We start from the raw sequence: 27,981 nt of genomic DNA, 5'->3' as shown, positions 1-27,981 counted from the left end.
GGTTACTTCCCGGACATAGGTGATTGGACCAGGGGGTGGGATACCTAATCAAAGTTGACCAATCAGATTCCTCTCCTGGGAATTTGGAATTAGGCCATTCAGTCAGTTAGCAGCGGGAAGCTGAGAGAGGCAGGGTAGAAACAGGGTTGGAGTGTGAGTCACATGTGAGCCCAAAGGATGGAGGAGCAGAAAAATCCCTGAGTAAGCGGAGCGAGCTGGTCCACAGAGACAATGGAGCAGCCGCACAGACAGCCTCGCAGCCAGGAGGACCTGCAGCCCCAGAAGAAGCAGTGGAGACAGGGAGCTACAGCTTGAGGCTCCAATGGCGTCCCCATTTCCCGCTCCGGCCCCAGCTCATCCTGCCTGCTCATCCTTCCCGTGAGATTTTGGCCTCCTTATTATGACCCCCCCCTTCTTTGTCTTGAGCTATCCTGAGCCTTAACCCAAAGGGGCGCTGCTGGCCTTCCTGTTTTGGGGGGATCTAGCTGTGACTGAGACTCAGGTTGTGGGGCACGGGCAAGACTGTGGGTGAACCAGATGCAGCTGTTCATACCTGCAAGGGTGGCTGGGATTGTGGGCTTAGGTTAAATTGATGCCTGCCACAAGAAGAGGTCTGTGTGGAGTTGCAAAGGTGGGGTCTTGGAAACTGAAATACGCCAGTCTCTTTTCCGACTGTTAGGGGCAAGAAGTGGGTGGAGTTTTGAGTGGTGGTGCTTGGCTACTGGGATGGTCCGGCTGAGCGTCGTGGACTAGGATGACCTCTTCGAGCCTCAGTGTCTGCATCTTTGAAATGGGATTGTCCAGGAGCAGCACTGCCCTGGGAAATGTGCTTACAGGAATGAGTGGGGAATAACAAAACACTCAGAGAGCGGGGCAGCTGCTGTTGTTTGAGGAAGCCACAAGAGCCCTGGCTTCCTGAAGGAGGTGGTCCCTGGTGCTGACTAAGGTGGTAGCAGGACATTCCCCACTGATGGCTGTACTTCCTGAACCCCGCCCCTTACCCCAGCCACCTTTCCTTTTTTCTCTTCCCCTCCCCTCTTGTCTGTTCTTCCTGCCTTTGCGGGTTTTAGGAAACAGTGGGTTGGATTAAGGCACCAGACCCGGGAGGGGGCCGGGGCAAAAGCCGGTCTGGATTCTGACCTAGCCCCTTGTTTGCCGTGCTCCTGGGCAAGTTAATGCGTCAGAAGGAGCCCCCAGTTAAGAGCTTCCCCCTGTGAAGTGGGAGTTAGAATGTATCTATTCTACTAGATACATTAGCTGCTCATTAAAGCTTCCCTCCCCCTCTTCCTTCCCTCTCTTCCTGCTTGGTGGATAGTGTTCCTCCTGGCCCTAGCTAGGTGTGCCTCATCCTCCAGCAGCCACTGGAATGGCTTTCCCTCTCCCTCAGAACCTGGGCTACCAAGGTCTGGAGGCGAGCAAAGCTCTGACCCCACAGGAGAAGCATGGAGCTCCTAGCTCCTAGCTTGGAGGAGTTGCTGCTTCAGACTAGGTGGTCTGCAGTTCCCCCCTACCTTAACAATGATCACACCCCAGCCAATTTGTGGCATCTTCATACTCCCAACCCTGATAAATATTAATGAGGAGAAGAGGCGCCAGGGCCCTAGGGGAGAGCTGGAGGGAATGATGGGCCAAGCTCTCCTTTGCAGGCAATGCTCAGACCCATCCATATTCCCTGGGCCCCAGGAGGGAGGGTGAGGCAGGCTCAAGGCTGTGGAGATCCCACTGAGTCACAGTGCCTGCAGATGAGCTACTGGGAAGGATTGGGGCTACCCTGCTGCCCTGGAGTAGCCTGCTTTTTCCAGGTCTGTCCCATCTTTTCTGTTTCCTGGCTCTCCCCCCCCCCTCCCCGTCTCTTGTTCATCTTTTATTTTTATACCTGTTTCTCCCTCTCCTCTCTTCCCACTCACCCTCCTCCTTTCAATACATTTCCTCATCCCTTGGTCTCTATCTTTCCCTAGTAATGGCTGGACGGGCTGGGTGACAGTGAAGGAGTCTTAGTCTCCCAGATACAGCTCTTGGGAGGGCAACATGGTTATTGTGGAAGGCAAGTTGCACTCTTGAAGATGCAGGGATTCCACTGATATCTGACTTCACACCCAGTGCTCCACTGTGTGAGCACGGGGTGTCTTCCCCAGCTTTCTTGTGCAACGTACTTATCTGTTCAACGAATATTTATTGAGCTCTTTGCCACCTGTTATCATTTAACAATTTAATATCTATTTGTCCCTACAGCAGTGAGGTGTGTGCTCTTGGGTGTGTTTGGGACTCATCTATTCTGTGGGGTGGGCATGGTGGCAGAGGAGGCATGAAGTAGAGATTGTGGCAGGTGAGGGAGGGCTGGGAAGAAAAGAAGGAATCAGGAGAAGGTCTTGGGGACTTGGGGTAGCCGGGGGGTTGAAGGCAGTGGCTATTTGGGAAGAACATCCAGGGTAGGAGAGAGTAGGATAAGAAAACTTTGAGAGCAAAGGCCTTGTGTAGGAATCGCCTGGTGGAGGAAGGAGCAGCAAGAAACAGAGGGACTGAAGAGCAGTGAGGTAGATGACTAGGGAAGAGTGGTGGGAGGTGACACAGGAAGAGGTGAGGCTGGATCACCGGCACCTTCCAGGTGTTTGAGGGTTTTTCCTGTGTGTGATCCGGGTGGACTTGTGAGATTCCCTCAGTCTGCTCTGAAGGACTGAAGGAGACCTGCGGGCAGCACCCTGGGTTGCCTGTAGGGCAGTCAAGGCAGGAGATTGGCTGGACTGACTCCATTAACCCTGGCTTCACCTCTCTTTCTCTCCATAGAGTGTTCAAGAAGGCAAGCCCCAATGGAAAGGTGAGTCTGTGCTGTGTGCCGACTCTTCACTGTCCCCATGTTCCGGGCTCCTCTGTGGAACCTCCCTAGGCACGGCTAGCTGTCTAGGACTGACTGACACAGCTCTGTCCTCAGGAGCCCTCCATCCTAATGGGAAGGGAAAGAGGGAGGCGGAAACTTGCTGTGTGGGCTTCAGGGAGCCCCAGCTGGGGAGAGATGGGTTGGACATTAGTGTGAGTGTGAGAAACAGGGGCAAGCTGGCCACAGGGATGACCCTGAGTCCCCTGGTGTCAAGATGTCATGGTGTCACCTCGTTTCGTTCCCTTTTCCCCAGGGGCTCTCAGGGCCTGGGCTTCTTTTTTTTTTTTTTTTTTTTTTTTTCAGTTCAAGGAAGTGCGGGGCATCCCAGGCTAGTGAGTGTCCCGTGTCTGGGCATAGCAGCTTACACATACTGGGTTGCCATGGGGGCTTCCATTTCTCCATTTGGTGTCCATAGCAGGCATCACTAATCATCTTTAGCCTTGCCTGCTGAGCGGAGATCCATCCTATCTCGGATGCCTTGGCGATCCAGGGCCCCAGGCATCTCGGCCCAGTCAATTAGATTTGGTACTTAGAATGAAAGCCATTTGTCATCCTTACCCCCCAGGCACGGAGGAATGGCTAAAAGGTTTTCAGAAGGCACAGCTGTTAGGTTTGCGTTTTGGGGTGGCTAAGCTAAGGACTGTGTGAACAGTCCCAGCTGGAGGCTGCCTAATGCCAAAAGGGCTGAGTGGTTCAGTCACCCTTGAGAAACAGGACGGAATGCAGGGGTCAGGACTGAGGCAAGGCTGAGGACCAGGGGACATCTAAGATGGTGCTCCCAGCTCAGTGGAGCTAGGTCTGGCTCGGGGCCCTTGTTCTCTGGCCGGTGACTGGCTAGGGAGCTAGCTCCCCGACTCCTCAGTGCCCCAGAGACAACACCTTGCCTGGTGCAGGGAGACAGAGCTGAAGAGTCCAGAGACAGCGTCAGCACTTGCAGGGAGCACTTGGCTTGTCTGCCTGTCCCCCCAAACCTCCCCAGGTTACCTCACTTTCCTGTTGTGTTCTGCTTTGCCCTTGCAGCTTTGCCCCCAACTCCTCAGTGGTGTTTGGCATGAAGAACACCCTAGACCTCAATGTGTTTGTCTCTAAAATGGGAAGAATAACAACTCTTTCCTAGGGCTTTGGGAGGCAGAGGTGTTTAAAACTTTTCAAAGGTTTATTATTGTTAATATTAGGTTTGGGGCAAGGAGTCGTATCTTACTGTGGTTCCAGTAAGGGTTAGGAATGTGTAGGGGCCAGCGCTGGCTTCAGGGTAGGGTCCTGTGTTCTGCTGTTCCACAGCCACTAACGCTCTTGTGCCTCTCCTCCCTAGCTCACTGTCTACCTGGGAAAGCGGGACTTTGTGGACCACATTGACCTCGTGGACCCCGTGGGTAAGTGCTGGTCGACGGGCTAGGGAGAGCCCTATCTCCAGAGCTCTGACACACAGAATGGGTAGGCACGGCTTCCTGCTTCAGGAAGCAGGCTTCTGGACAGCTCCTCCCTGTTCAAGACAGAGGCCTCTGACTGCTCCAAGGCTAGGAGCAGAACAGCAGCAGCCACATCTTACATAAGGCTTGCTGTGCAGCAGTGATAACTCCTGCTTTCTGGGCAGAATGAGGCACAGAGAGGCTTAGCAACTTGTTCCAGGTCACAAAGCTAGTGAGTCGAAATTCTAGCCTCTGTCTCTGCTGTCTCCTAGGGAAATCTTTCTTAGGATTTCTGAAACAGGGAGTGTTCTTACCTAGATGGGACTCTGCCGGAGATGCTGTGTCACAGCTGAGATGGGCTCCCAAGGGCTTGGCTGAGTTCAGGGTTTCTATCTCTTGGAAATGTTGCCATCTTGGTTTGTATTATTCTCAGTTGGTAGCAGATGTCTCCCCGGACATTGCAGGATGTTTGCCAGCATCCCTGCTCCCTGCCCATTAGATACAAGAACTACCCCTACCACCACCACAGTTAGGACAATGTGCTAAATGACCCCATGGGAGTAAATTGCCCATGCTCACAACAGCTGCTTCTGTAGAAAGACGTTGGTCTCACGGGCTCTTTTCTTGTTGTATGGGGAGGCTCAGAGTCATCCGATTTACAAATGGAAGCACTGAGCCCACATTGTTATTTCTCTTAAAAAGATGACCATGAAAAAAAGGGGGGTGAGTGTCACAGTGATTCAAACTGAGGCCTGGTGAAGAAACTGGCCTCAGAAGTCATCTTAGAGATGATGCTGTGCTCTTGTGCACCGTCCTTGGGCTAAGAGGGACCCTTGCTGTGCCAGAGTCCAGAGGGCAAAGCATAGCAGCAGGTTTCAGCTCATAGAGAAAAGAGCTTTGGGAATATAAGCGGAAGCCTCGGGCCCTGAGCCTACGGGTGTTGACAGGGCTACAAGCTGAAGGTGCTGGCTTTGATCCAGGCCCCTTCCTTTAGGACCTGGAACAGAACCACCTACTTGACCTCTCCAGCCTTGCTTGGGGACAGCTTGTAGGCCTTCTGATGTCCCACTATTTGCATCTTCTCCAGAACTGACTTTTCTGAGGCCCTGGGTTCACCTGTGCTCGGCTTCAGGCAGAGGTTCCTGAGAGTTCCCTGAGGGCCAGTGTTGAACATAACCCGAGTACAGCAGAGGCTGTGGACAGCTGAGAGGAGGAGAGAACTAGATCTCCAGTACACACATTGGCACTGGAGGGTCCTCATCCATGCCAGATTCCCTGCAGGACCTCAGGACCTAATGAATTCTTAGGGCATGGTCCAGGCTTGCTCATTTGCCTCAGTAAGAAACCTTCTGTCTATGACACTGCCCTCTCTCTGAACTGGTCCTGTCTTCCCTTCCCTCCGCCATCCCATCTGGGGCAGGGACCTGGTGCTAGCCCAGGGCCCAGCGCCCAGCTGATGGAATATTTGCACCAGCTCTGGGAATCCTCTCCTCCTCTCTGGCCACTGAGCTGAACTTTCCCTTCCAGCTGTCTTGTCATGTCTCTTGGCCATCTAACCCTGCCTTGTTCTGTGGGGCCAGGCTCCAAGTCATCCCCTTTGACCCTATGGAGGAAACACTGCTGGAGGGTCATGTGCCTTCACTGGGACATTGTATTTACCCTCAGCTGAGCTCCTGGTGCCCGGTCAGTACAGGACATGGCATATAGGTGATGCCCATCATGAATGGAAAAGCATGCTGGAGGGGGTGGGTGACCCCGAGGGTGGACTGCGATATCCCTATAACCTGGGCCAAGACACTCACTGTCTGTCTTTTTCTTTTCATTTTTTCCCCTTTGGGATTTATTTATTTATTTTATGTTTATGAGTACACTATAGCTGTCTTCAGACACACCAGAAGAGGGCATCCAATCGCATTACAGATGGTTGTGAGCCACCATGTGGTTGCTGGGAATTGAACTCACGATCTCAGGAAGAGCAGTCAGTGCTTTTAACGGCTGAGCCATCTCTCTAGCCCCCTCACTGTCTGTTTCTTAAAATACTCTGAGTAGTCAGTTGTAGGGGTGGGTTATGCGTTAGAGTGGGGACGTGTGTGTGTGTGTGTGTGTGTGTGTGTGTGTGTGTGTGCGTGAGCACGCACACGTGGATGACAGTGATGGTCCTTGGGACAGTGCTCCTGCCTCCTGGGGTGCTCAGCTGAGATGGACTCTTTGTGTCCTGCCAGATGCTCTGCTCCCAAGGACAGCCCTTGTGAGAGGCATTGTCTCCACTGTGGGTGAGTCATTTTTATTGCTGTGACAAGATGTTCACTTATTTGGGCAATGGCTTTAGAGGTCTCAGCCCACAGTTGCTCAGTGTTGTGGCACTGCAGTGGGGTAGAACGTCATGACCGGGAGCATGTGGAGGAAGCAAGCTGTGTCCTTCACAATGACTGGAAAACAGAGAGGGAAGAAGGGACAGAGAACCAAACACACTCCTCAAGGCGTGTTGACATTCTTCCTCCAACCAGGCCCCATCTCCTACGGTGCCCACCACCTCCCAGCAACCCATTAAGCTTTGAATTCCCTGCTGGGGTAGAGCCCTGTGAGCCATCATTTCCCAAGGCAGACACTGTTGCTTTGGAGACCAGCTTTCAATACATCAGCCTTTGGAGGACATTTAAAATGCAAACCGTAACATTTGGGCTCACACATGCCAGGGGCTGTCCAAATACTTCTATGGGTGACAGAATTTACCCATGTGCACATTGGCACACGGTTGTGACATGAGCCCTGAGAGACTGACCAGAACCCCTGATTCATAGACCCCTCTCACCCCCCCCCCCCATTCAGGAAACTCTGAAAATCTTGCTGATCCTAAGCCTGGTGCAGAGTCTGTTTATTACAAAGCTGGCCTAACATGACTCAAGGCCATTTACCATAGTTAGTAGCCTCTTGGCGAGATTAGTCATTTAATGATGGCAATTGTGAGAAATGTCCTCATGTGGTTTTGTCACTGTGTGGAGGACATAGTGTGCTTACACAATCTAAAATCACCATGATGTCCCTAGGCAGTATGCACTTAGGGGGCCACCTCATATATACCACTCTTCGAAACCCCGTTCTATAGGCTGAGACTGTAGCTGTGTTTTCCCATAGAGCTGTCAATGGCTCTGATAGTAGGAACACACCCTGCAGACGGCTGTGCTCAAATGGACAGTGAGCCTGCTTGCCTTTGGGATTTGGTTTGAGTGGATGGTCGGGGCTCAGGTTGAGAAGGTCACGCAGGGGGACTCTGCTCATTGTCTCCCCCAGATGGTGTGGTCCTGGTGGATCCTGAGTATCTCAAAGAAAGGCGAGGTAAGCTGCAGTTCTCCGACTCCCAGCATGCCCGTAGCCTCCACATCCTCTGCTCTCCAGTGACATCAGCACGCTGCCTTGATGCTTAGGCAGCCTCTCAGCGAATCCCATGGCGCCTCCCTGTCCATTCTCCCGTTTCCTTAAATGAACCAGTGCATTTACCGCACGAAGAACTTTGGTTTCCTCTGATGCAGAGGTCTCCTGCTTCTTGCTCACCATATGAAAGCTTACGCCCCAAGCCCAGCCCCATCAATAACAAACACAGCAAGGCTTGGGGGAGGGAGGATGACAGCGGAACAGGAGAGAGGGTCTCATTTTATAGATGGTAAAGGTGAAAGGTCTGTGTACACGCTTAGGGTTAGGCTGGGCTGAGGTTACCCCGCCTTTTAGACCCATCCTTCTGTGGGCCTCCCTCTAGGCTGTCTCTCTGCCCCGCTCCCCAGCCCACCAATCTAATCCAACTACCATGGCTGTCTGACTGCTTAACCATCCTTCTTGCTCCTCCATACTCCTGGACTGGGGTGAGCGAGGGAGGGCCATCATGAGGTTCCTTCCTAAGAGACCACATCAAGGCTGCCCTTGAAGGCACCTTGCATTAGAAGGCAATGTACTCATTCTATTTAAACCTGGGATGGGCTTGTACCTCTAATATGCAAACCCCAGGGCTACAGCTGGAGCTCTGGGGGAGGGGGTTTGTATGCTACCCTCCCAGGCCCCTCCTCAGTTCCCCTGCTCCTCACAGTCTACGTGACATTGACCTGCGCCTTCCGGTATGGCCGGGAAGACCTGGATGTCTTGGGTCTGACTTTTCGCAAAGACCTGTTTGTGGCCAATGTGCAGTCCTTCCCACCGGCCCCTGAGGACAAGAAGCCACTGACACGGCTACAGGAGCGGCTCATCAAGAAGCTGGGCGAGCATGCCTGCCCCTTCACCTTTGAGGTCAGCACGCCTTCCTGCACTCCAGGAGCATTCTGGGATGCTCTCAGGGCTGGTTCATGGGGAACCCGGGAGGGCAGCTGCTTTAGCTCACCCAGCTGGGACCCAGGCGCTGTCCTGTACATTACCTGTTAAGTCTGCCCACTGTGGACACTCCACCTTAACCTCTAGGCTGCTCCTCTGGCCCTCCTGCATTTAAGTTACTAGAAAAAGGAAGGGCCAGGGATGGCTGCAGCGAAGGAAGAACTCCTGCCTGGCCCTGGGTCCCTGTGTACGTCCCTTCAGACAGGCTGCCTACATGCCCTGCTCATCCACTGTCATGCCTCCTTTCCATTCCAAGACCCCATGCTTCTGGAGTCCACATCTTCCTGTTTCTGAGGCTCCATGACCGTGGGGCAAGGCTGAGTTGAGAACCGAGGTGAAGAGCATTTGAATTCTCATCTTCCATAGCCTGCCCTGACTTTCTGTGGGACATAGTGTGATATGGCTTGGCCAGGAGAGAGCCAGTCTCTTTCAGGGGCTCCTTGTCTGATGGAAAAGATACAGCTTGTTTTCAGAGGACTTGGTCTGATGAAGGAGAGATGGTCTGTCCTCAGGGGGACTGGTCTGATGGGTGTATAGTAGCGACGTAGGTGTGTCGGTTGAGACAAGGCAGAGGTGAAAGGTTAGCTCATGTTATTTGTCTCCTGAACAGATCCCGCCAAACCTTCCATGCTCAGTCACACTGCAGCCTGGGCCTGAGGACACAGGAAAGGTAGGTCACTCCAAGAAGGCCATCTCGGGTCCAGACTCTCATGTCCCCAGGGTCCTGGTTTTCCCCGCATGGGGTAGTGGACAGTTCGAACTCCCTTTCCTGTGGGAGCTGCCTGGGCCCAGGCCTGGCTGATGTTCCTTGGGTAACCAATCATTCACAGGCTCCCTCAAGTCACTTGTGCTGGCTCTGGTGTTGACTGCACAAGACCAGCAAATTCTGAGCTCCTACACATGGCCTCACACAGGCCCTGGTAACTTTGAATTTTACAGAGGGTATAGCTGAAGCTTAGACAGGGGTGGAAGGAGCAGGTCCCAGTCCCCAGACTCCATTCTCTCATCTGCAAAGCAGAGGCAATGAGCATACTCCTTCACGTTGTTTTAGAGTTAGGGAGGTTCTGTGACACCCAGCACAGGGTCGTCATGTTGCTGGTGGCTATCTTGAGGACAACTACCCAGACTGAAGCAGGAGTCTCAAATGGGATTGGGGTTGGCTGGTGGGCTCACAGGAGCCCTCCAGTGGAAGGAGCTGCGCCAGGGGCCGCGTGGAGACAAAGTGAACATTGGGTACCAGGGTTTCAGATTCATGACAAGGAGTCCTCAGGGTGGTTGGGGACCTTGCTTCCCCAATGCCATAGGGTCAGCATGCCCTTCCTTCTCCACAGGCCTGTGGTGTGGATTATGAAGTCAAGGCCTTCTGTGCTGAGAGCCTGGAGGAGAAGATCCACAAAAGGTAGGCAGGATACTGGTGGGAGAAGGGAGGAAGGACAATGAGAGGAGTCGAAGGGGTAGCAGTGAGGAGAGGCTTTGCTGTGAGAAGGGTCTAGAAATCTGTCAGGTCATGGTGAGCTTCCTGGAGGAGGTGAGCCAGGCTTCTCTCACATCCCTACCTCTCTCTGCCTTACCCCTGCAGCCTGCAGCCTGTTGATATTAGAAAGACCCCCAACTTCAGTTAACTTTCAACAGTGGGTGGTTGGGAGGCCCTCAGCAGGAGTGAAGCCTGTGTTCGTGGACAGATCTGAACAAGGGACAGAAGTGGAGGAAGGTGAACATAGAGGGGACTCAGTGTGGCTCAGAGTGTGCTCAGTGTGGCTCAGAGAGCGAACATTTTCCCACAGTGCTTGGCAGACAGGGGGACAAAACTGCTGGTCCTGACTTCTCATGGCTGCCCTTCCTGGGGGTCCTGGGATTCAGGACCTCCTGCCTCCTGGCCTTCACCTGACAATGATGCCCTTGCATCCTAAGTCAGCCTGCTGAGGGGTGCCCACCAGCTCTTTAGGGATGACTTCGCCACCTGGTGGCGACTAGAAGTATCACAAGCATTTTCATCTGTTGCATGGTTGTTCTTGTATGGGGGGGATGAGAAAGACTCTCCTCTCTTGTGTCTGTCCCCTTAAGATCTGTGACAAAGGAGACCTAATGGCATTATGGAATATGAGAGGGATTTTGAGCAGAATAATGAACAGCAGGAAACACCGAGAGTCACCGCCCTCACCCTCTCCCAATGGGGCATCTTAAGTCGACTCCCAAGATTCACGAGTCATACTGATACAATAGCTGTCAGTTCTCAAAGGCTTAGTTAGTTCCGGTCATGTTCACAGTAATGGACAGATGTGGTTTAACCTTCCCCGGGGTTCTGAGGGCTAAGTGCTGTTGTTATTGTTTCACAAATGAGAAAACAGATGCACAGGGAGGTAATTTCCCCAGGTCATACTCGCCAGCTCAATCCGTCTTTGCTTCTACCCTAAGCCCTGTGATCTCCACTGAACCCCTCTCACTTGTGGGTCTCACTGAATCACCTCTTCACTCTCCTGCACCTCTTGGCTGAATCAACATCCCATAATGACCCCCCCCCTCCACCTCCCACAAGGGCCTGTCAGTTCTGCATGCTTCCACATAGCAGATAAGGCTGCCAGGCAGCAGGTACTGGCCCGTGTGCTGAGACCATGGTAGTGAACCAGCTGTGCAAGAAGTTCCCATCCTCCAGTGGCTTACACTATTAGGAGACATGGGGAACACAAAGTAAAAAATAGGCCCTTTCTTACCATCATGCTGGGGACTGGGACACGCAGACCCAAATGAAGTGCTGCTGTCGGGTGGCTCAGGGACAGAATTGAGGAGGTTGGGACTGAGTCACATGGTGACAAACCCTCCAACTCAACCTCTGTGATCAGTGGGCAGTGGGGAGCTACAGTAGACTCTTGAACAGGAGAGGGGTCTAGGTATTACAGAGAAGAGAGTAGAGGCTGGTGACTCTGTCTTTCTCCCCACACATCTTTCTTAGGAATTCTGTGCGGCTAGTCATCCGGAAGGTTCAGTATGCCCCTGAGAGACCTGGCCCTCAGCCCACGGCTGAGACTACCAGACAGTTCCTTATGTCCGACAAGCCCCTACACCTTGAGGCGTCACTGGATAAGGAGGTAAGAGGCCCAGACCCCATTGTCCCCAGCTCTACTATCCCTCAGGTCCCAGTGTCTCTGGACTGTCCTTGAGGGTTTGGGGAATCCTGTTGGGGTCCAAAGGACTGGCAGAGGTGGGCATGTGCACCTATGGGACAGGAGCAATGGAAGGGTCCTGGCCATTCCTCCTACACTCTTATAATTGCCTGTTTCAGTCTGGAGGGAGAAGCCCAGCTAGTCAGCAGGGTGGTGATGGGGAACAGGACTCAGCGTCATCTTGCTATTACCCTTATCAGTGAGCTAGAAGGTGAAAAGTTCTTGAAGTCAGGTGACTCTAAGCCAGGTGACTGGGGTATGGGTGTGCCCCTCCTTCTTGGGGTAGCTAAAGACAAGAGCCTGGACAAGGTGGTCCCTGAGAATCCCGAGCAGGTCCTCCAGTAGCTGGTTAGCCTTTCCTCTCTTTCTCTGAGTCGTCTAGAGTTTAATGTGTCTGTGAACCCAGACCATCAGAACCCACAGGGACTTGAGACCTTACTCTGTTCAAGCCTGCACATAGGATAAAGGAGAAACAGCATCTCACATAACCTGTCCAAAGTCATGCAATGGTTGTCACCATCATTGCTATTATTGCTGTCTTAGCTGGTGGTCAGAATGGGACTGGAGCTGAGGATGTCAGCTTCTTTTTCCTATGTGTGTATGTGAGTGTGCACGGGTACGTGTGTGTGTGTGTGTGTGTGTGTGTGTGTGTGTGTATACACCTGGAGGACAGCCTTGGAGGTATCATTCTCACGAATGCCATCCCCCTCCTTTGAGGCAGTCTCTCATTGGCCTGGAGCTTACTAACTAGGCTAGACTCGGTGGGCACCGAGCCTCAGGGATCCTCCTGTCTCTGCCTCCCTAGTGCTGGGATTACAAGATCAAACTCAGGTCCTCATGTTTGCAACACAAGTACTTGACTGGCAAAGCAGTCCCCCGAGTGCAGGAATGTCATCTTCTAATACAGATATCTTTGAAAGGTCCCACCGTGGTACTGAAGGTCCATATGCTTGGTAGTTTTGTGACACTTTTATCTCAGTTGGAAGTGGCTTGTGAGCTGGGGGCAGAGTTCAGTGTCCCTGTCCATGCTCTCCTGTCATCTGCCTCACAGATCTATTACCACGGAGAACCCATCAGCGTTAACGTCCACGTCACCAACAACACCAACAAGACTGTGAAGAAGATCAAGATCTCGGGTAGCTGGGGATCCTACCGAGGGTTGGGATAGCTGCAGGTGTGACCTTTGTTAAAAGCCTGAGATGCTACCATTAGTAGCTTCGGAAGCTTGGGTCTGCTGTCAGCCTACAGTGGCTTCAAAGCTGGTCTGGGGCAGTGGGTTTACCGCTTTGCATACCCTTCATAGGCTTTCTGGGCCCTGGTCAAGCTGTTCTGGGAGGAAAGATTTGGTCATGGAAGGGACTGGGTTTTGATGGGGTTTTCTGTGTGGGTGGAGTCTGGGGTGGTGGCCTTTGATAAATGCTGTCTGTTGTCTCAATCTAAGCAAGTACACCTACCACAGGGAACTTGAGGTCTATCTTGAGAGGTACCCCCTGACTCATGTACCCACCTCCCCTGCTCCCTCTCTCCCCAGTGCGCCAGTATGCAGACATCTGTCTCTTCAACACAGCTCAGTACAAGTGCCCAGTGGCCATGGAGGAGGCTGAGTAAGTGTGTCTGAAGCTGACTTTGGACAGGTGGGACTAGACAGGACAAAGGGGAGCTCTGAGTCCAGGCCCAGGCATCTCTTCTCAACCTGCAGAGCGATGTCCTGGGGTAGGACTCACGTAGCATGTGCCTTTAAGTGCTGAGTAGCCTCACTGGCTCCTGTTTCAGTCTTTGAGTCCAGGTCTCACTTTGAGACCAGGCTGGCCTGAAACTCACTATGTAGCCCGAGCTTGCCTGGAATCAGGGCAATCCTTCTACTTCAGCCTTCCAAGCGCTGACGTCATAGGTGTGAGCAACTGCACCTGCCACTTTGACGTGGTTTCTAATATTCTAGAGATGGAGCTGTTATTACTAAACCAAATATTCTTGCATTATTGGATATTCTCAAATTCACTGTTGATTAAGAATAAAGCCTGGTCTACAAAGTGAGTTCCAGGACAGCCAGGGCTATACAGAGAAACCCTGTCTCGAAAAACCAAAAAAAAAAAAAAAAAAAAAAAAGAATAAAACCTACAGCCACGAGGCATAGACTTCTGGTGCGTGTTGGGGGGGGGGTATGTTGAATGACCCAGAGCCAGAAGAGAATTTAACCCCAAGTGGAACGTCATAGTCTGTCACATATTTGCATCTGCAGTCTAGAGAAAGGGTAGCTGCCTGGCCTTCCAGTGAGCATGGTTTCCTGTGGGGTAGGGCTTGGGGTTGAGATGTGGCCGGCTCTGCTCCCTTCGAGAGGCAAATTTAGGTCTTATTCCATGGCTGTCCCAGTGTCAGGTGCACACATCTGTCTCATCTTTGAGAAGGGAGATGGGGGATAAAATAGCACCAGCCAAAGAGAACAACAGAGGTTCCTGTGCATGACTGATAGATACACACTGCAGCAAGTAAAGTTTCAATGGTAGAACCTAGGTGGGGGCTTCCAGGCATTTACTCATGGTTTGTATGCAGTGATACTTTTGAACATAAACGTGGGCTGGAGAGATGGCTGAGCAGTTAGAAACACGTGCTGTTCTTCCAAAGGACCAGGGTTCATTTCCCAGCACCCACACCAGGCTACTCACAGCAGCTTGTAATTCTAGTTCTAGGGGATATGATGCCCTCTTCTGGCCAATGAGGGCACTTGCATGTGAGTGGTGCACAGACAGTCATGGAGGCACACACACAAACATATGCACGCACACACTCACACACAAATAAAAACTTAATCATTAAATAAAAACTAAAAATAAATGTGTGGGCTAGAGAGATGGCTCAGTGGTTAAGAACACCGACTGCCCTTCCAGAGGTCCTGATTTCAGTTCCCAGCAACCACATGGTGACACACGACCATGGAATGGGATCCAATGCCCTTTTTTTGTATGTCTGAAGATAGGGACAGTGTACTCATATACGTAAAATAAATAATCTTTTTTTTTTAAAGTGTGCTATTTAAGTGTGCATGGTGACCATGCCTAGTTTAGGATTAGTCCTGCTTGTGTGTGGTGGGCCTCTCCTCTTTCCCATGGCAGTGGGCTGGCTGCTTGAGCTGGGCTCAGCCCAAGTGGTTGCCTGCATCTGGGAGATAGGGGTTGCTGGCAGAGGGCGTTGTGGAACAGGGCCAGTCCAGGCGTCTTGGCTGGGTTAGGGCTGGCTGTGATAAGAGTCATCTTCATGCTGCCTCTCTACTTCCCAGTGACAATGTGGCACCCAGCTCAACATTCTGCAAGGTCTATACACTGACTCCCTTCCTAGCCAACAACCGAGAGAAGCGGGGACTCGCCCTCGACGGGAAGCTCAAGCATGAAGACACAAATCTGGCTTCCAGCACGCTGTGAGTGAGAGCCCGCCCCTAAGTCCCAGCACGCTGTGAGTGAGAGCCCGCCCCTAAGTCCCAGGCGCTGTGAGAGCCCGCCCCTAAGTCCCAGCACGCTGTGAGTGAGAGCCACTAAGTCCCAGGCCCCTGGTGCCCTCTCCACGACGGGGTCCTACCCTCTTGGCCCACCACCATGAGGATGAGGCTTAGGCTCTTGTCCAAGTCTTGACTAGGGCCAGTCCCCTGGAGTGTGGCTACCCAGGGAGGCTCTCTTCCTACTCCTACCCACCCAGCCAAAGACTAACCAGGTCCCATCATTTGCCTCTGGGGGACACAACCAGAAAAGCTTTCTCTAAGAATTGGCAGCTCTTAGCCCAAAGTCCTGAATACAGACTGGGGTGTGTCCCTGATGCCGTCAAGGCTGGAGGGGAGAGAATCGCTTCTAGAAGGGTACTGGAAGGAGATAAATGGGGGCCTAGAGAGGCTGGGGAAAAGAGGGGAGCTGGGTATAGATATGGGGGTCCTTCCACATGAGGCACCATTAGGCCATTTGGTCCATGGGCATCACTGAGCCTTCAGGGTTGTCCCACCCTAGAAGAGTTCAGACAGTTGTGGGGGACTTTCATCCCCTCTGATGATATCTGGCTCTCTGCAAGGGATTTGGTCTTTGTCTGTTGATTCCGAGACCACGCTCCCCACGCTCAGACTTGGCTCAGGCTAGACAATCACATTATCACCCCTCATAGGCCTCCCATTTACCAACAAGCTCTTTGTCCTCCTTTTACTCGGACTTATACCTGATCTGCCCTCAACATCCCACCATGAGGTATCTACTTAGCATATCCTTCCCATATTACCCCGACTCCCAGCTACCCTTGGCTTCTCAGCCCTCAGTGTGGCTCTTTCTGCTTGTGGGCTACCGAGCATAAGCAGTGTGAGAGAAGTAGGTGGTGGGAGGGCGGTTAGGGCCTGTTCTCACTGCACTGTGTGGCACTGGTAAGGCAGGGAGGAGAGTCCACTAGGGCTACAGAGAAAGGACATCTTATAGCTAGATGTGGAACCCAAGGAACTAGGGTCATAGCTCAATGGTAGAGCACTTGCCCATCAGGCATGAGACTCTGGATTTAATCTCTAGTACCACAAAGAGGGACATAAACAGAACCCAGGCCTACCAGTGCCAGTGCACAGGGCTCAGCTCCCTTTCCTAACTGTTGGACCTGGAGGCTCAGGAGATGGATGGACAGTGGTGCCTCCCATCATATGCCAATGTCTACCACATTCCACCCACCAAGGAGCCCCAAGGTCCAGCTTCCCCGTCTTCCTGCAGGTTGCGGGAAGGTGCCAACCGTGAAATCCTGGGCATCATCGTTTCCTATAAAGTCAAGGTGAAACTGGTGGTATCCCGGGGCGGGTAAGTCCAGCTGTCTTAGAACCCCTGCTCGTCCCACCTGCTTGCCTGGCCTTTAGCTGCATCTTCTCATTGAGGAGGCGAGACTTAAGGACTTGCTTTTCTCTCCCCTCCTCTGACTTCTTCTCCACTGGCTGGGGCTCCTCCTCTCCTCCATCTCTATCCCTGTCTCCTGCTCCTTAGCCTAGGCCCGAGTCTGGCTCTGGGGACTGGGTACAGCCTATATGAATCTGGGTGTCCTCAGACTGTGCTGTGATTTTCGGGCTACATTGACTTCCTCACATCTCAGGACACAGTGCGCACACACGGCTCTCGGAGACCGAAAAACCCAGAGCTGAATTGGGGGGGGGTTCCTAATTGGCTAACTTTCCCATTTTATAGATGGGGAAAAATGAAGCCTAACTAGTTCTGCTGACAGACTAAGTAGCATTAGTTAGGGCAATGCCTCCAAGCCAAGGATGGTGCAAGGTGGTCATAGCCCTTGGGAGGGAGAGGCAGGAGAGCGGGCATTCAAGGCCTTTCTTGGCAGCATAGCGAGTTTGAGGTCAGCCTGGACTGACAAAGAATATTGTCTCTGCGGCTGGCAGTGTTAACACTGACTTTACATAACAGAACAATTCTAAGCCCCGTGGACAGTCTTGTGTTCTGTGACTTTGCAGGACCCACAGTCTTCTCACATTCTACTGATCCCCCAAAGTCTTCCTTCTGCTATTAGATAACCTGGAAGCAGGGAGACTAGTTTTTACAGATGAAGACTCTGGGGTCCAGGGGCTCTGCAAGCACATCCCTCAGTGCCCTAGAAGAGATGTCAGCTGCCCAGGGGTTGGGAGTGTGTCCTTTGGTGGGGTGGCGGAGCAGTGAATGAATGTCCTTTCTCTTTTCTCCCGCTCTGCACTCTGTCCTGACCGCTTCTTCTGCCTCCTCTGGTCCACTCAGCCTCTTGGGAGACCTTGCATCCAGGTAAAGCCCCTCCTTTGTCCTGCTTTGTCTACCTTCCTGGAGGTCCTGGGGTCATAGACCCAGCTGATCAGAACCACAGGGTACCCAGAGGGAAGGAAGGATCTAGGGTTATTTCAGATTTCAGTCTGGGAATGTGCTGCAACAGGAACTCTGCCAGGACAGACTGGGGGATGTGGCTTCTAGCAGAACACCTCGACTGCTTTCCATCCCACTCAAGTGACAGGACCTTTGCAGACAACAGTGATACGGGCAGTGGCCCCTAGTAGGGGCATCGGCATTACTGACCTGAGTCCTAGGATGTTCGAGAGATGCATCCTTCGTGACTTTCAGACGTCTACTCCACTGAGAATTCATGGCTAACTGTGGTCAATAACCCTTGCTCCCAGACCACACATAGGGGTGGGTGTGTCTCAGACATGATTGTGTGATCTCCTGTTGTCACACAATGACTGTGTCACTCATCCTATGAGATCTGAGTGAATCAAGAGACAATTCCATCTCTTCAGTGTCTAGCAGCAAAGAGTTTGAGTCCAGACTTGTGGCCAGGCTTGTGCAGCGTACTGGAGTCCCAGCAGGGAGACAGTAGTGTCCTTACTAGTCACAGCCTAGCAAGGCTGAGGCCCAGGTCCTTCCAGCCACCTCCAGTATGGCTTCATGGAAAGCTGACTGTATCTGGCTTGTACCAGTCCACCACACCCAGGCTGTTCCCCCTTCACAGCTGGCAACATGACCAGTAAGATGTGGTTGTGTTTTCTGGAGACACTCATAATTTTAGGGAGGCTCTGCTAAGATATGCCACCCTTAGCAGTGAGGAGCCTTCAGGGCTACGTTTAATCAGTCTTTTAATTCTGTTTATCATCCAGTGGTTAAGGGGATGGGTGATTGAGCCAGAGTCTTTCTGCACTTACTGCCAATAGCTGTGCAGCCTGAGGCAAGAGGCTAATCTCTGAGTACCTAAGCCTAGGGCATCATAATAATAGGACTGTAGTGAAGAGGATTGCAGGAGTTGTTCTAAGGAGGGGCTTGGTACACTCTGTATCATGCAAACGCCTGTTCTTGTCCTCAACCTGTGTTCCAGGGACAGTGTCAGGGAAGGCCTGGTCACCAACAATGGCTGGTGACCAGCTTTTTCACATGCACACACAGGAGGTGTCAGAGTCTGCCTATAGTGTGGACAGCTCTGAACCTCAGTTCCTGAAATCTGTGGGTGGCAGAGAGGCGGGTGGACAGGACTGGGAGAAAATTGGGAAGGGTGGTGTCAAGAGGCTGTGATGATTTGAGATGGGCAGAGCCCCAGGCCACTTTGGTTACCCACTGACCATGGTGTGAGTCCCCAGCGGGCATGGTGCCCAGCCCATGGTCTCCCCAGGCCTCAGACTGACAGGGCAGCAGGTCTCTCTCTCTGAGACTCTCACCGAGCTCGCTGGATGGGGTGTGTGTTTCAGTGATGTGGCCGTGGAACTGCCTTTTACCCTAATGCACCCCAAGCCTAAGGAGGAGCCCCCACATCGGGAAGGTGAGTAGGACCTGTGGGCCACTGGGGTGGGGTTTACCAGCCTCCCTGTTATCCCACTGCTCTGCTTCTTTCTGGGTTAACCTCCAGCCCAGAATCACCCTTTCCCCAGCTCCCAGTCTTCTGCGCTTTTGACCCAACTAGGGGACAGAGAGCCCTGACTCCTATTCTCCACGGGACAGGGAGGTTCGGAGTGGAGGACAAGCCACACTGGTGGATTTTAATTTTAAAAATTATTATTATTTAAAAATATTTATTTTTATTTTATATGTATGGGTATTTTGCCTGCATGTATTCCTGTGTACTATATACATACAGGACCTTCAGAGGCCAGAAGAGGGCGTCAGATCCACTGCGACTGGAGTTACAGATGGTTGTTAGACATCCTGTGGGTACTGGGAACTGAACCCACAACCAGAAGACCCAGTACTCTTAGCTGTGGAACCATGTCTCAGTCCCCATATTAGTTGAGGGTTTTTTTGGTTTGTTTGGTTTTTTTTGCTGTTGTTATTTTTGAGACAGGGTTTCTCTGTATAGCCCTAATTGTCCTGGAACTCACTTTGTAGACCAGGCTGGCCTTGAACTCAGAAGTCCGCCTGCCTCTGCCTCCCGAATGCTGGGATTAAAGGTGTGCGCCACCACACCCGGCATTAGTTGAGTTTTTTTTTTTTTTTTTTTTTTTTATACTTTTTATTAGGTATTTTCCTCATTTACATTTCCAATGCTATTCCAAAAGTCCCCCATACCCTCCCACCCACTCCCCTACCCACCCACTCCCACTTTTTGGCCCTGGCATTCCCCTGTACTGGAGCATATAAAGTTTGCAAGTCCAATGGGCCTCTCTTTCCAGTGATGGCCGACTAGGCATCTTTTGATACATATGCAGCTAGAGTCAAGAGCTCCGGGGTACTGGTTAGTTCATAATGTTGTTCTACCAATAGGGTTGCAGATCCCTTTAGCTCCTTGGGTACTTTCTCTAGCTTTTCCATTGGGGACCCTGTGATCCATCCAATAGCTGACTGTGAGCATCCACTTCTGTGTATTAGTTGAGTTTCTAAGGAGGTTAACAGATTGACTACATTCCGTTGCAAGGGATGTTACAGTCCCTCTCACAAATGGAGTCTGCCTATGAGTAGTCGGTGAGATGCCGCAGATGGCACTCTGAATTCAGAGAGGTTACAGTGTGAAAAAAAAAAAAAAAAAAAAAAACAACAAAAAAACAGAGCAGTGTGATAGCACATGCCCACAATCTCAGCAGAGGGAGGTGTGTGAGGCAGGAGGATCACGTTTGAGGCCAGCCAGGGCTGCAAAATGATCTTAGAGTAAATGGAACTCAGGCAAGCAAGAAGTGAATGTGTCTCACGTTGGAGACCTGCTTCCTGCAGGGTGTTCATTGGGCATGGATGCCTCCCTCCCACATCTGCTGGTTTTTGACCTGGGAGGCTTCTCACTCACCTTCCTTCCTTGCCCTCCCCATCTTATCTAGAGAGTCTGAGGAGTGTGTGTGTGTGTGTGTGCGTGTGTGCGTGTGTGCGTGTGGTCCCTGTCTCATCCCTCACCTCTCATCCCATACCCCACTTACCCCTGGGTACCTCACAAGCCTTGTATATTTTCAGTTCCAGAGAGCGAGACTCCAGTAGACACCAATCTCATAGAGCTTGACACCAAGTAAGCTGAACCTTCCTGCCTGTGCTGTCTGGGGAGGGGCTGGAAGTGGGACGGGAGAGGTGGAGGGGTCATTTGCATAAATGTTAATCAACCTCTGAGGAGCAGCTGGTCTAACCTGTCTGCTGAGAGCCACCTCTGCTCACCTCTTCAGCAACCTGCTTGCCTGCATGTGACTTGAAGGACCCTCCATGCCTGTTCCTCTTCCTCCTGCATTGGTGGGGTCTGTCTTCCTTGTACGTCCGTCAGTCAGTCAGTCCGTCCGTCTGCAGCACCCACCCAGCTGGCTGACATGGGGCTGGTTCAGACTCTGGGGCTCCCCTCTCTTACCTGACCAAGCCAGTTGGAGGCTGCCTGTGGGGTGGAGAAGGTGTCTGGGTGCTGTCACTCTTGCCACCTGAGGACCAACCGATTCGGACTCCCCTGCGGTGGAAGGCCATGGGGCACCAAACAATGGCCAGAGGAAGAGGACCTAGTTCAATGGCTTGAATCGCCTCTGGGGCCAGGTCGCTTTCTCCTTCCAGCTTCCCAAACCTCCTTTCCTTGATTCTTTGGTGAGATCTGAGAAACAGAGGTTTCATGTTGCCCTGAGGAAACCCATTCAGCTGACTGAATTCAATGGGGGTCAGGGACTTCTGCCTCTGCCTGGGCCAAAGGGTCATGGTGGAAAGAAAGAAACAGACCTTAGTCCTGCAACCTTAAACCAGGCACCTTTCCCCGTCACTCTGTCCTCATATAGATCCTCACCATCTTCCAAGCCCCGTTCCAAAGACCCTCTCCTACCTAGGGCTCCGGGGATGTGGGTTAGAGCTTCTAGGAGGAAGACCTGTATGGGAGTTTCCTTCCTTAGAACCCAGCACCAACTTCCTGGTTGAAACAGTTACTCTCCCTAAAGCAGTCTTGGTAGTTTGATTTGGAGGGGTGAAATAGGGTTTCTTGGGCTTGTTCTTTGGGGATTCCGATGCAGAGCCACATTGCTCCCCCTACTTACCTTCTCCATCTCCCCAGGAACAGGGTTGCTTTTCTAGCCCTTATGCACTGTGAGAGGCAAGCTTTTTGCAGTTTATTTGTGAGAACCCCCACAGCCACCAGTGGGCTTGTAAATGGGCCGGCCAGGCACGCCTTTCTGCCTGAGGTCATCCCAGAGACCCTGGAGATCAGGGGTTCTCTCGTGAGTCCTCCCATCGTTTGGCCAGGCCTCTGGATCTGCCTGTCGTTTACCTCTGCAAACAAACGGCATTTTCCTTGTCTCTCCCACTAGTGATGACGACATTGTATTTGAGGACTTTGCTCGCCAGCGGCTGAAAGGCATGAAGGATGACAAGGACGAAGAGGATGACGGCACCGGCTCTCCGCACCTCAACAACAGATAGACTAGGGCTGGCCTCAGCCCGGCAGCTCCAGGTTCACTCTCGCACTCGGATGCTTTCTCGTCTCCTTCCCATTCTGGTTCTTCCTTTTGTTCTTCCAGTTTCTACCAAGGGGCCCCAGTGGTCTTCCAAGTCTCGGTGATGGGCCTCTCGCATCACCACGCCAGCAGGACCACGTCCTCAGCCATCTCTCTGCAATCACCTCCCACCCCCTTCTCATGCTCATTCCCAGGCAGGCCACACCACCTGACCTTGGGATTTTGCTTGAGATGGGGAGCAGAAAGGGGAGGGTGGGGCCTGAAGGCACAATGATGATGGGTGTGAAGATGTGGAGGGGGTGGGAAAGATGGCTCAAGACACACAAGAAGATGTCTGTAGTCCCAGTAGGTGACAGTTTTGGCAGCTAAATGATGACCAGATTGAAGGTGGGAGAGGGCAGGACTGTGAATAGATTCTCAATGCTTTTTTTTGTGTGTGTGTGTGTGTGTGGTCCAGGGCCACTAGAGACTCCTCCCCCTCCATCCTCATCCTTGGTCCATACCCCTATGTCTCATGGGGGAGGCACATAGAGCCCAGGAGTGAAGAGCAATGGACTGACTTTCTAACCAGATGACACCTAGATTGAAGCAGGCCACATAGGTCAGAACTGATAGACTGAGATATCATAGCTTCATTGCACTTTTGTGTGCGGGCACAGAGAGGGGAAGTGGGTGTTTAACAAACACCAGCCCCTAGCAGTGAGCCAAAGCTACTGAGGATGTTGTCTGAGGGGAGTTTAAGCGATGGGGCTGGGTAGGGAGGCATCCATCCTCCTTTGTAGTAGGGTGGGCAACAAGGATGGAGGGACACGGGCAGCTGGAGCCACCAGTATCTCCTAGCTTCTTCTAGTGCTTCTCCAATGACTGGCCCTGTAAGGTAGGAGAGAGAAAGAGACAGAGGTGCCATTATTCCCACTGCTAAGGGATCCCATTCCCAGAAGGTGGCATCCATCCATCCAGATGTACTCCCAGGATGAAGGCAGCTTCTCTCCTAAAGGAGTTGGTCTTATTAGTACCCAGAGTCATGGGTACCCGGTTTCCATCAGGTGGTGTTAGTATGACTTGACCAGGGTGAATCTCAGGGTAACAGGGCATACAAGTGGTAAAACAGAAAATGCTCAAAGATATCCTTGTTTGGTCTTCGATGCTAGCTTGTTGTGTGACCTTGGGCCAGTTCCTTCCCCTCTTTGGGCCTCAGTTTCTTGTTGGAAAAGCCAAGAGGTCGACCAGATGATTCCAAGAGTTTCTTGTTCAAGTTTCTGTAAGTTTGTGGCTCTCAAGAGCTTCTGATCTTCCAGTTGGAGCTGGGGCTGCTAAGTGCTCCATCTGCCTTCAAAAGAGGTTCATGGTACCTCAGAGAACCCAGGACCGAGCAGATCACAGAGTGTACCTTCCTGCCTAGGCAGGGCTGCTCTTGGACCTAGTCAGCTTATCTGATGTCAGGTTGTGGCCAGAGCCTTTGTGGACTTCTCTATCCCAGAGCTTCTATGTGTGGAGGCTTGCATGAGAAGTATGGGAACAACCTTGGGTTTATCAAACATAATTGCTTGTTAGGGCAAGAGGATCTCATCTCCATTTCTGTTCCCTCTCTCTTAGTTCCACACTTGCTGGAGAAGGGAGACCACAGCTTGTGTTTGGTTTTGAGACAGCGTATCATGAGGTGTAGGCTAGCCATGAATTCACTACATAGCTGAGAGTGACTTTGAATTCCTGATCCTATTGTTTCAAGTGCTGGGATTGCAGGCATGCCCCTGCCACTGCTGGCGCCATGCTTTATTGTACAGATTAGATCCCAGCCATTCTTAATCCATCATGCCCAGTGTTTGTTGTTATTTCTTCTGGTGAGATGGTCCAGGCCCACTGGCCCTGAACCTCCTAAATCTCATAAGCAGTCAACTCAAGGAACCTCTTCCCAGCTTAGAACAGCCGTCTTGGGGCAGCCGCATTGCCTGGCCAGCTCAGATCACAACTGCAAGCTCCCCTGACATCTAGCCCCTGCCAGAGCTAGCTGGATACTTTTGCACCTATAGAATTGATTAAAACCTTGAACAGTGTGAGGCAAGCATGTGCCCTCCAACTGGCTTCCATTAAAACCTCTGGAGCTGATACCAGACCCTTTAGCATTTGGACTAACACCTCCTGTCCCCCATCCTTAACTGATACGAGCAAAAGGTCTCCCAATCTGGTTTCTCAGGCTTCCCACACTCAGCATCCCAACTCTTTCCATTTATCCCACAGATCTACCTGCAGGCGAGCATCAGAGCCCTGCTGCCTCTTTGTGTTTTGAGCTACGCCTGCATAAGGGCAATGATCAAGTTGGAGTCTAGCTAAACCATCCTTTGATGATAGCTTTGTTCTTTTATGCTGGATACTACTAAGATGGATCTCACCCTAGAATCCCTGTCTCTAGAAACCTTCTGGCCAGGGGAAATCTAGAAGACCGCATTGACAGTTCTGGCTACAGCTAGTCCACACAGTGCCTTGATGTGAGTTTGAATACAGTGTCCCTCCTAGGTGGATTCAAACCCTGGAAATGACACTGCAGGGGGCTGGAATTTGGTGTCATTTGTCCCTACTCCACAGTCTTATGCTGCCACACTGGGTGAGATACACAGGCTCACATATTTCTTTGGCCTCTTCCTTTCTTGCCTCGGCCTCTCGTCTGCTGCAGACACCGTGCCCCACCCCCATCACATGACGTAACCCAGTACTTCTCTGTAGGGCTCTTTTTTGTTCTGGAGTTTTCCTGGCCAGGCAGCACTTGGGAGTGAAACTGGAGGTGGAGGTTTCCAGGCACCATCCAGTGAGATTGGGTTTTCTTGTGCTGACAGATTGGGACTTGGGCCACCAAACAGCCTACATTGGGGACTTTCCAGTAGACCAAAGGGCACATGTTAATGCCAATCTGGGCAAGAAGAGCATGCTTTGGTAAAAGCTCATCAATTGAGGACGACTGGACTTGCCCAGTACCCCAGCCAAGAGAAGAATTTGTCTCCTAGAAACATAAGAATTGAGTTGCTTGGCTGGACCCCATGGCCACTTCATCTTCAAAGCGCAACTGGCGTCCCCCTAGAGGGTGGCTGACAACCTAATTCCCATCTGATGCAGTGAAAGTGAAAGTCCTGAAAGTCCCCAAGGCCACCTCTCAGTCTCTCCTCACTGGAACAATAGCCTTTGTCTGCTTTATTTGAGGGCTTGCTGTGGGTTTGAAGTGAGATGTAGGCCAACTGGCTGCACAGGTGTGGCCCTGTCGCTGCAGGGAGGAGGCCCGAGGTCACACAGGAAGCTTGCTGTGGAATGAGCCCTCTGTTTACCAGTCTTTGTCCCTATGTCCCAGGTTAGATATCAGCCATGATGATAATCAGCCTTTGTGGCTTTGCTGATCACACTGGGGAAGAAGTGTAGGTGCTATTGTCCTAGGATGGGTCCCGTGGCAACTAGGACACAGAAGGCATGGATGTTGTCAGTGACTGGGGGGCAGGGAGGAGCATTTGAGCCTGGACTCACCTCCCAGAAGCCCACAGAAGTGAGGAAAACTGGGCTCTGACCACAGGTCAGGGAACTGAGTTCAGTACTGTGACCACCCAAGACATCCGAGGGCGAGAGGAAATAGCTGTTGCCTCTTCTAAGTATAAGGCCCCATCCTGGGTCAAAAGACCCACCACAGCTCCTTGGAGACCTTTGGGAATGTCCAGCCCTCTTGCTCTGAGAGCTGAGCCCTAGCTGACCCACTCACAGAAGCTTCATGCCCCGGGGCAGCTCCTTCCCACCAATGGCTAAGGCCTGTATGTGTGGCTCCCAACCCTCAGTGAAGGGCTGGGCTCCAGCCTTTATCTCCCAGAACACAAACTTGTGTCTCTTCTGATATTTACTCTTTTTAAACTTAAGGACCAAATGAGACTTCTCTGATTTTTATCCGCACAGCTTGTCTTGGGCCTGGTCCAGGCAGCTCCATAATTTCTGCCCTCCCCACTCCTGGCCTGAAGCAGCCTACTGATGGGGGCAGATCCATACCTTGGCCACCCCAATCCATGCACACTAGCACCTCCCTCAATATCACCAACTTGTTACCCCTAAAGGGAGGTCAAAGTTGAAGCACAGGTCCCTGGGACCCACTGTCTGCAGACCAGGCACACCTCTCAGTGTTCCACACAGCCTGGCTGGGGGCTGCTGCCAGGGAAACTGAGGAAAGGGGAGAGGAGGGTGAGTCTCCAGCCCTCCCCCCCATTCCTACTTTCTCCAGAGTAACTGCTTTTAACTCTCTTGTCTATTGAGGTTTCACTTTTAAACTCTTTGAAGAATAACTTCAAACCACCATTTTGTGGTTTGGTCTTAGACCAGCAAGCACAGGTTCTCTCTTGGTTTTTATGTGTTGGGGTGACTCCAGCATCCTGGCACAGAGATACTTGTTGGGACTCAGGTCATCTAGTCCAAGCATTAGAGCACACATACACTGGTTTTCTAGTTGACCACCCTGCACCTTGGGAATGAGTTTGATGTGGGCTGGGTCTGCTGCTCGGTGAAGGTAGGGGCTTGGTCCTGATCGTACCTGTGCTTTGTGGAGACCACGGAGTGAGGAGCCAGGCCCAGGGTCCACTCGGGACACATTCTCAGGGCAATGGGAGGAGAACCCAGGGCTGGCTCCCTATGCACAGCTAAGGGGTGGGGAGCCAGGGTCATGTAAGAGATGCACCACCAGGGAGGGCTTTTACGAGGCAGGATTCCTCAGGCATTTGAAGCAAGTCTTCCTCCAGTGAATCTCCTAAGATTCCACTCCCACCCCTGTGGATGTCCATGTGCACAACAGCAGGCTTTTGTGCCCAAAGAGAGACTCATCCCCTTTCTGCAGTCCACGCAGCTTCTCTCTGCTGGCCTGCACTGTCATGGCATTCACTTGCAGGACAGCTCATTGGTGAGACTTGGGCTAGCCTTTGGCAAAAAGTCCTGCCTGGGCTCACCTCCTAGGGCATTCTAGGTGAAGAGCTGAAGCTCAGGGCATTGTCAATCATGGCACAGGGGGAAAGAATGCCAACTGGTGTTTTATTCAGTCCAAGTGTGACCTGGGAGACCCCACTGGCCTCAGGTTCCCCATGTGTGAAGGGCTAGTACCAGGCTCTGCCCCCGTCACAGGGACCACTGAAAGGGATATGAGGGTAAAGAGAAGCCGGATGAGGCAGCAGCCTGTGTGAGGGGATAGGGTCTTAGCCTGAGTTGCTGACAAACATAGACCACAACAGAATGACGGTGCAGGATATCCTGTCTTATGTGGGTATCTCTGCGCAGTATCTCTATCCAGTCATAGGTGCTGCAGGGCTGCCTCTTCCGACCGGTGGGAGTTGATGTGTGTCCTGGGTGTGGTGTCGAGGGGTGGCTGGGGCGCCCTCAGGCCTGTGACCCTCTGTGAAGTGATGATTTGTGTGGCACATTCATTCCTGGACCACGTCCAGGTCAACCTGTAGTACCTGTGGCTGCCCTTGTCCCGTGAAGTCATTATAGTTTATTCAGCTGCAACAGGACAAATGAGCAAAAGAACCTTGAACGAGAGTTCATTAAAGGCCTTTTGTGATGGAGGACACTGGCTGTGTTTTCATTTCTTGTCTAACGCCCGCCCTGACAGGAAGAGAGAGCTGAAGCGCCCTCCTGCCCTGCCCAGCTATGGGTTTTGTGCCTCCGCTGTGCCCTCCCTCCAGAAGATCCCCTGAGGAGTTCTTTGTTCTGTCTTTCAACTTTCTAGCCTTGTGGCCTTCAGGGGAAGCTGCCAAGCCTTTCATCTCTCAAAAACTGTCTGGATACCATGAGCCCTGCTTTGTAGCTGAGTTGAAGCCCCTGCCA

At 52.1% G+C, this 27,981-nt stretch overlaps 1 protein-coding gene across 3 annotated transcripts in view; it reads left to right on the top strand.

The window, feature by feature from the left end:
- Arrb1 (arrestin beta 1) overlaps positions 1–27,724 on the top strand; it is a 73,399-nt gene extending 45,675 nt beyond the window's left edge. Inside the window, exons 1-16 of one of the 3 annotated variants that reach the window (XM_029479370.2) lie at positions 202–378; positions 2,785–2,815; positions 4,188–4,248; positions 7,576–7,620; positions 8,363–8,559; positions 9,251–9,310; positions 9,972–10,039; positions 11,591–11,726; positions 12,853–12,937; positions 13,333–13,405; positions 15,076–15,213; positions 16,523–16,606; positions 17,540–17,563; positions 19,009–19,079; positions 20,693–20,744; positions 22,003–27,724. In XM_029479370.2, coding sequence (XP_029335230.1) covers positions 323–378; positions 2,785–2,815; positions 4,188–4,248; positions 7,576–7,620; positions 8,363–8,559; positions 9,251–9,310; positions 9,972–10,039; positions 11,591–11,726; positions 12,853–12,937; positions 13,333–13,405; positions 15,076–15,213; positions 16,523–16,606; positions 17,540–17,563; positions 19,009–19,079; positions 20,693–20,744; positions 22,003–22,114 — 1,293 coding nt within the window. In that variant the 5' untranslated portion in view covers positions 202–322 and the 3' untranslated portion in view covers positions 22,115–27,724. Of the gene's footprint in view, positions 1–200; positions 379–2,784; positions 2,816–4,187; positions 4,249–7,575; positions 7,621–8,362; positions 8,560–9,250; positions 9,311–9,971; positions 10,040–11,590; positions 11,727–12,852; positions 12,938–13,332; positions 13,406–15,075; positions 15,214–16,522; positions 16,607–17,539; positions 17,564–19,008; positions 19,080–20,692; positions 20,745–22,002 lie in introns of those variants that run through there. The other 2 variants (XM_021167486.2, XM_029479371.2) reach the window with 2 other exon arrangements.
- The last annotated feature ends 257 nt before the right edge of the window (positions 27,725–27,981 follow it).

Source organism: Mus caroli, unplaced genomic scaffold (assembly GCF_978045245.1).
Source record: "Mus caroli unplaced genomic scaffold, Mus_caroli_1 scaffold_8, whole genome shotgun sequence".
Classification (NCBI taxonomy): domain Eukaryota; kingdom Metazoa; phylum Chordata; class Mammalia; order Rodentia; family Muridae; genus Mus; species Mus caroli.
Note: the sequence above shows the minus strand (reverse complement) of the source record. Positions and strands in the feature narration are given on the sequence as shown.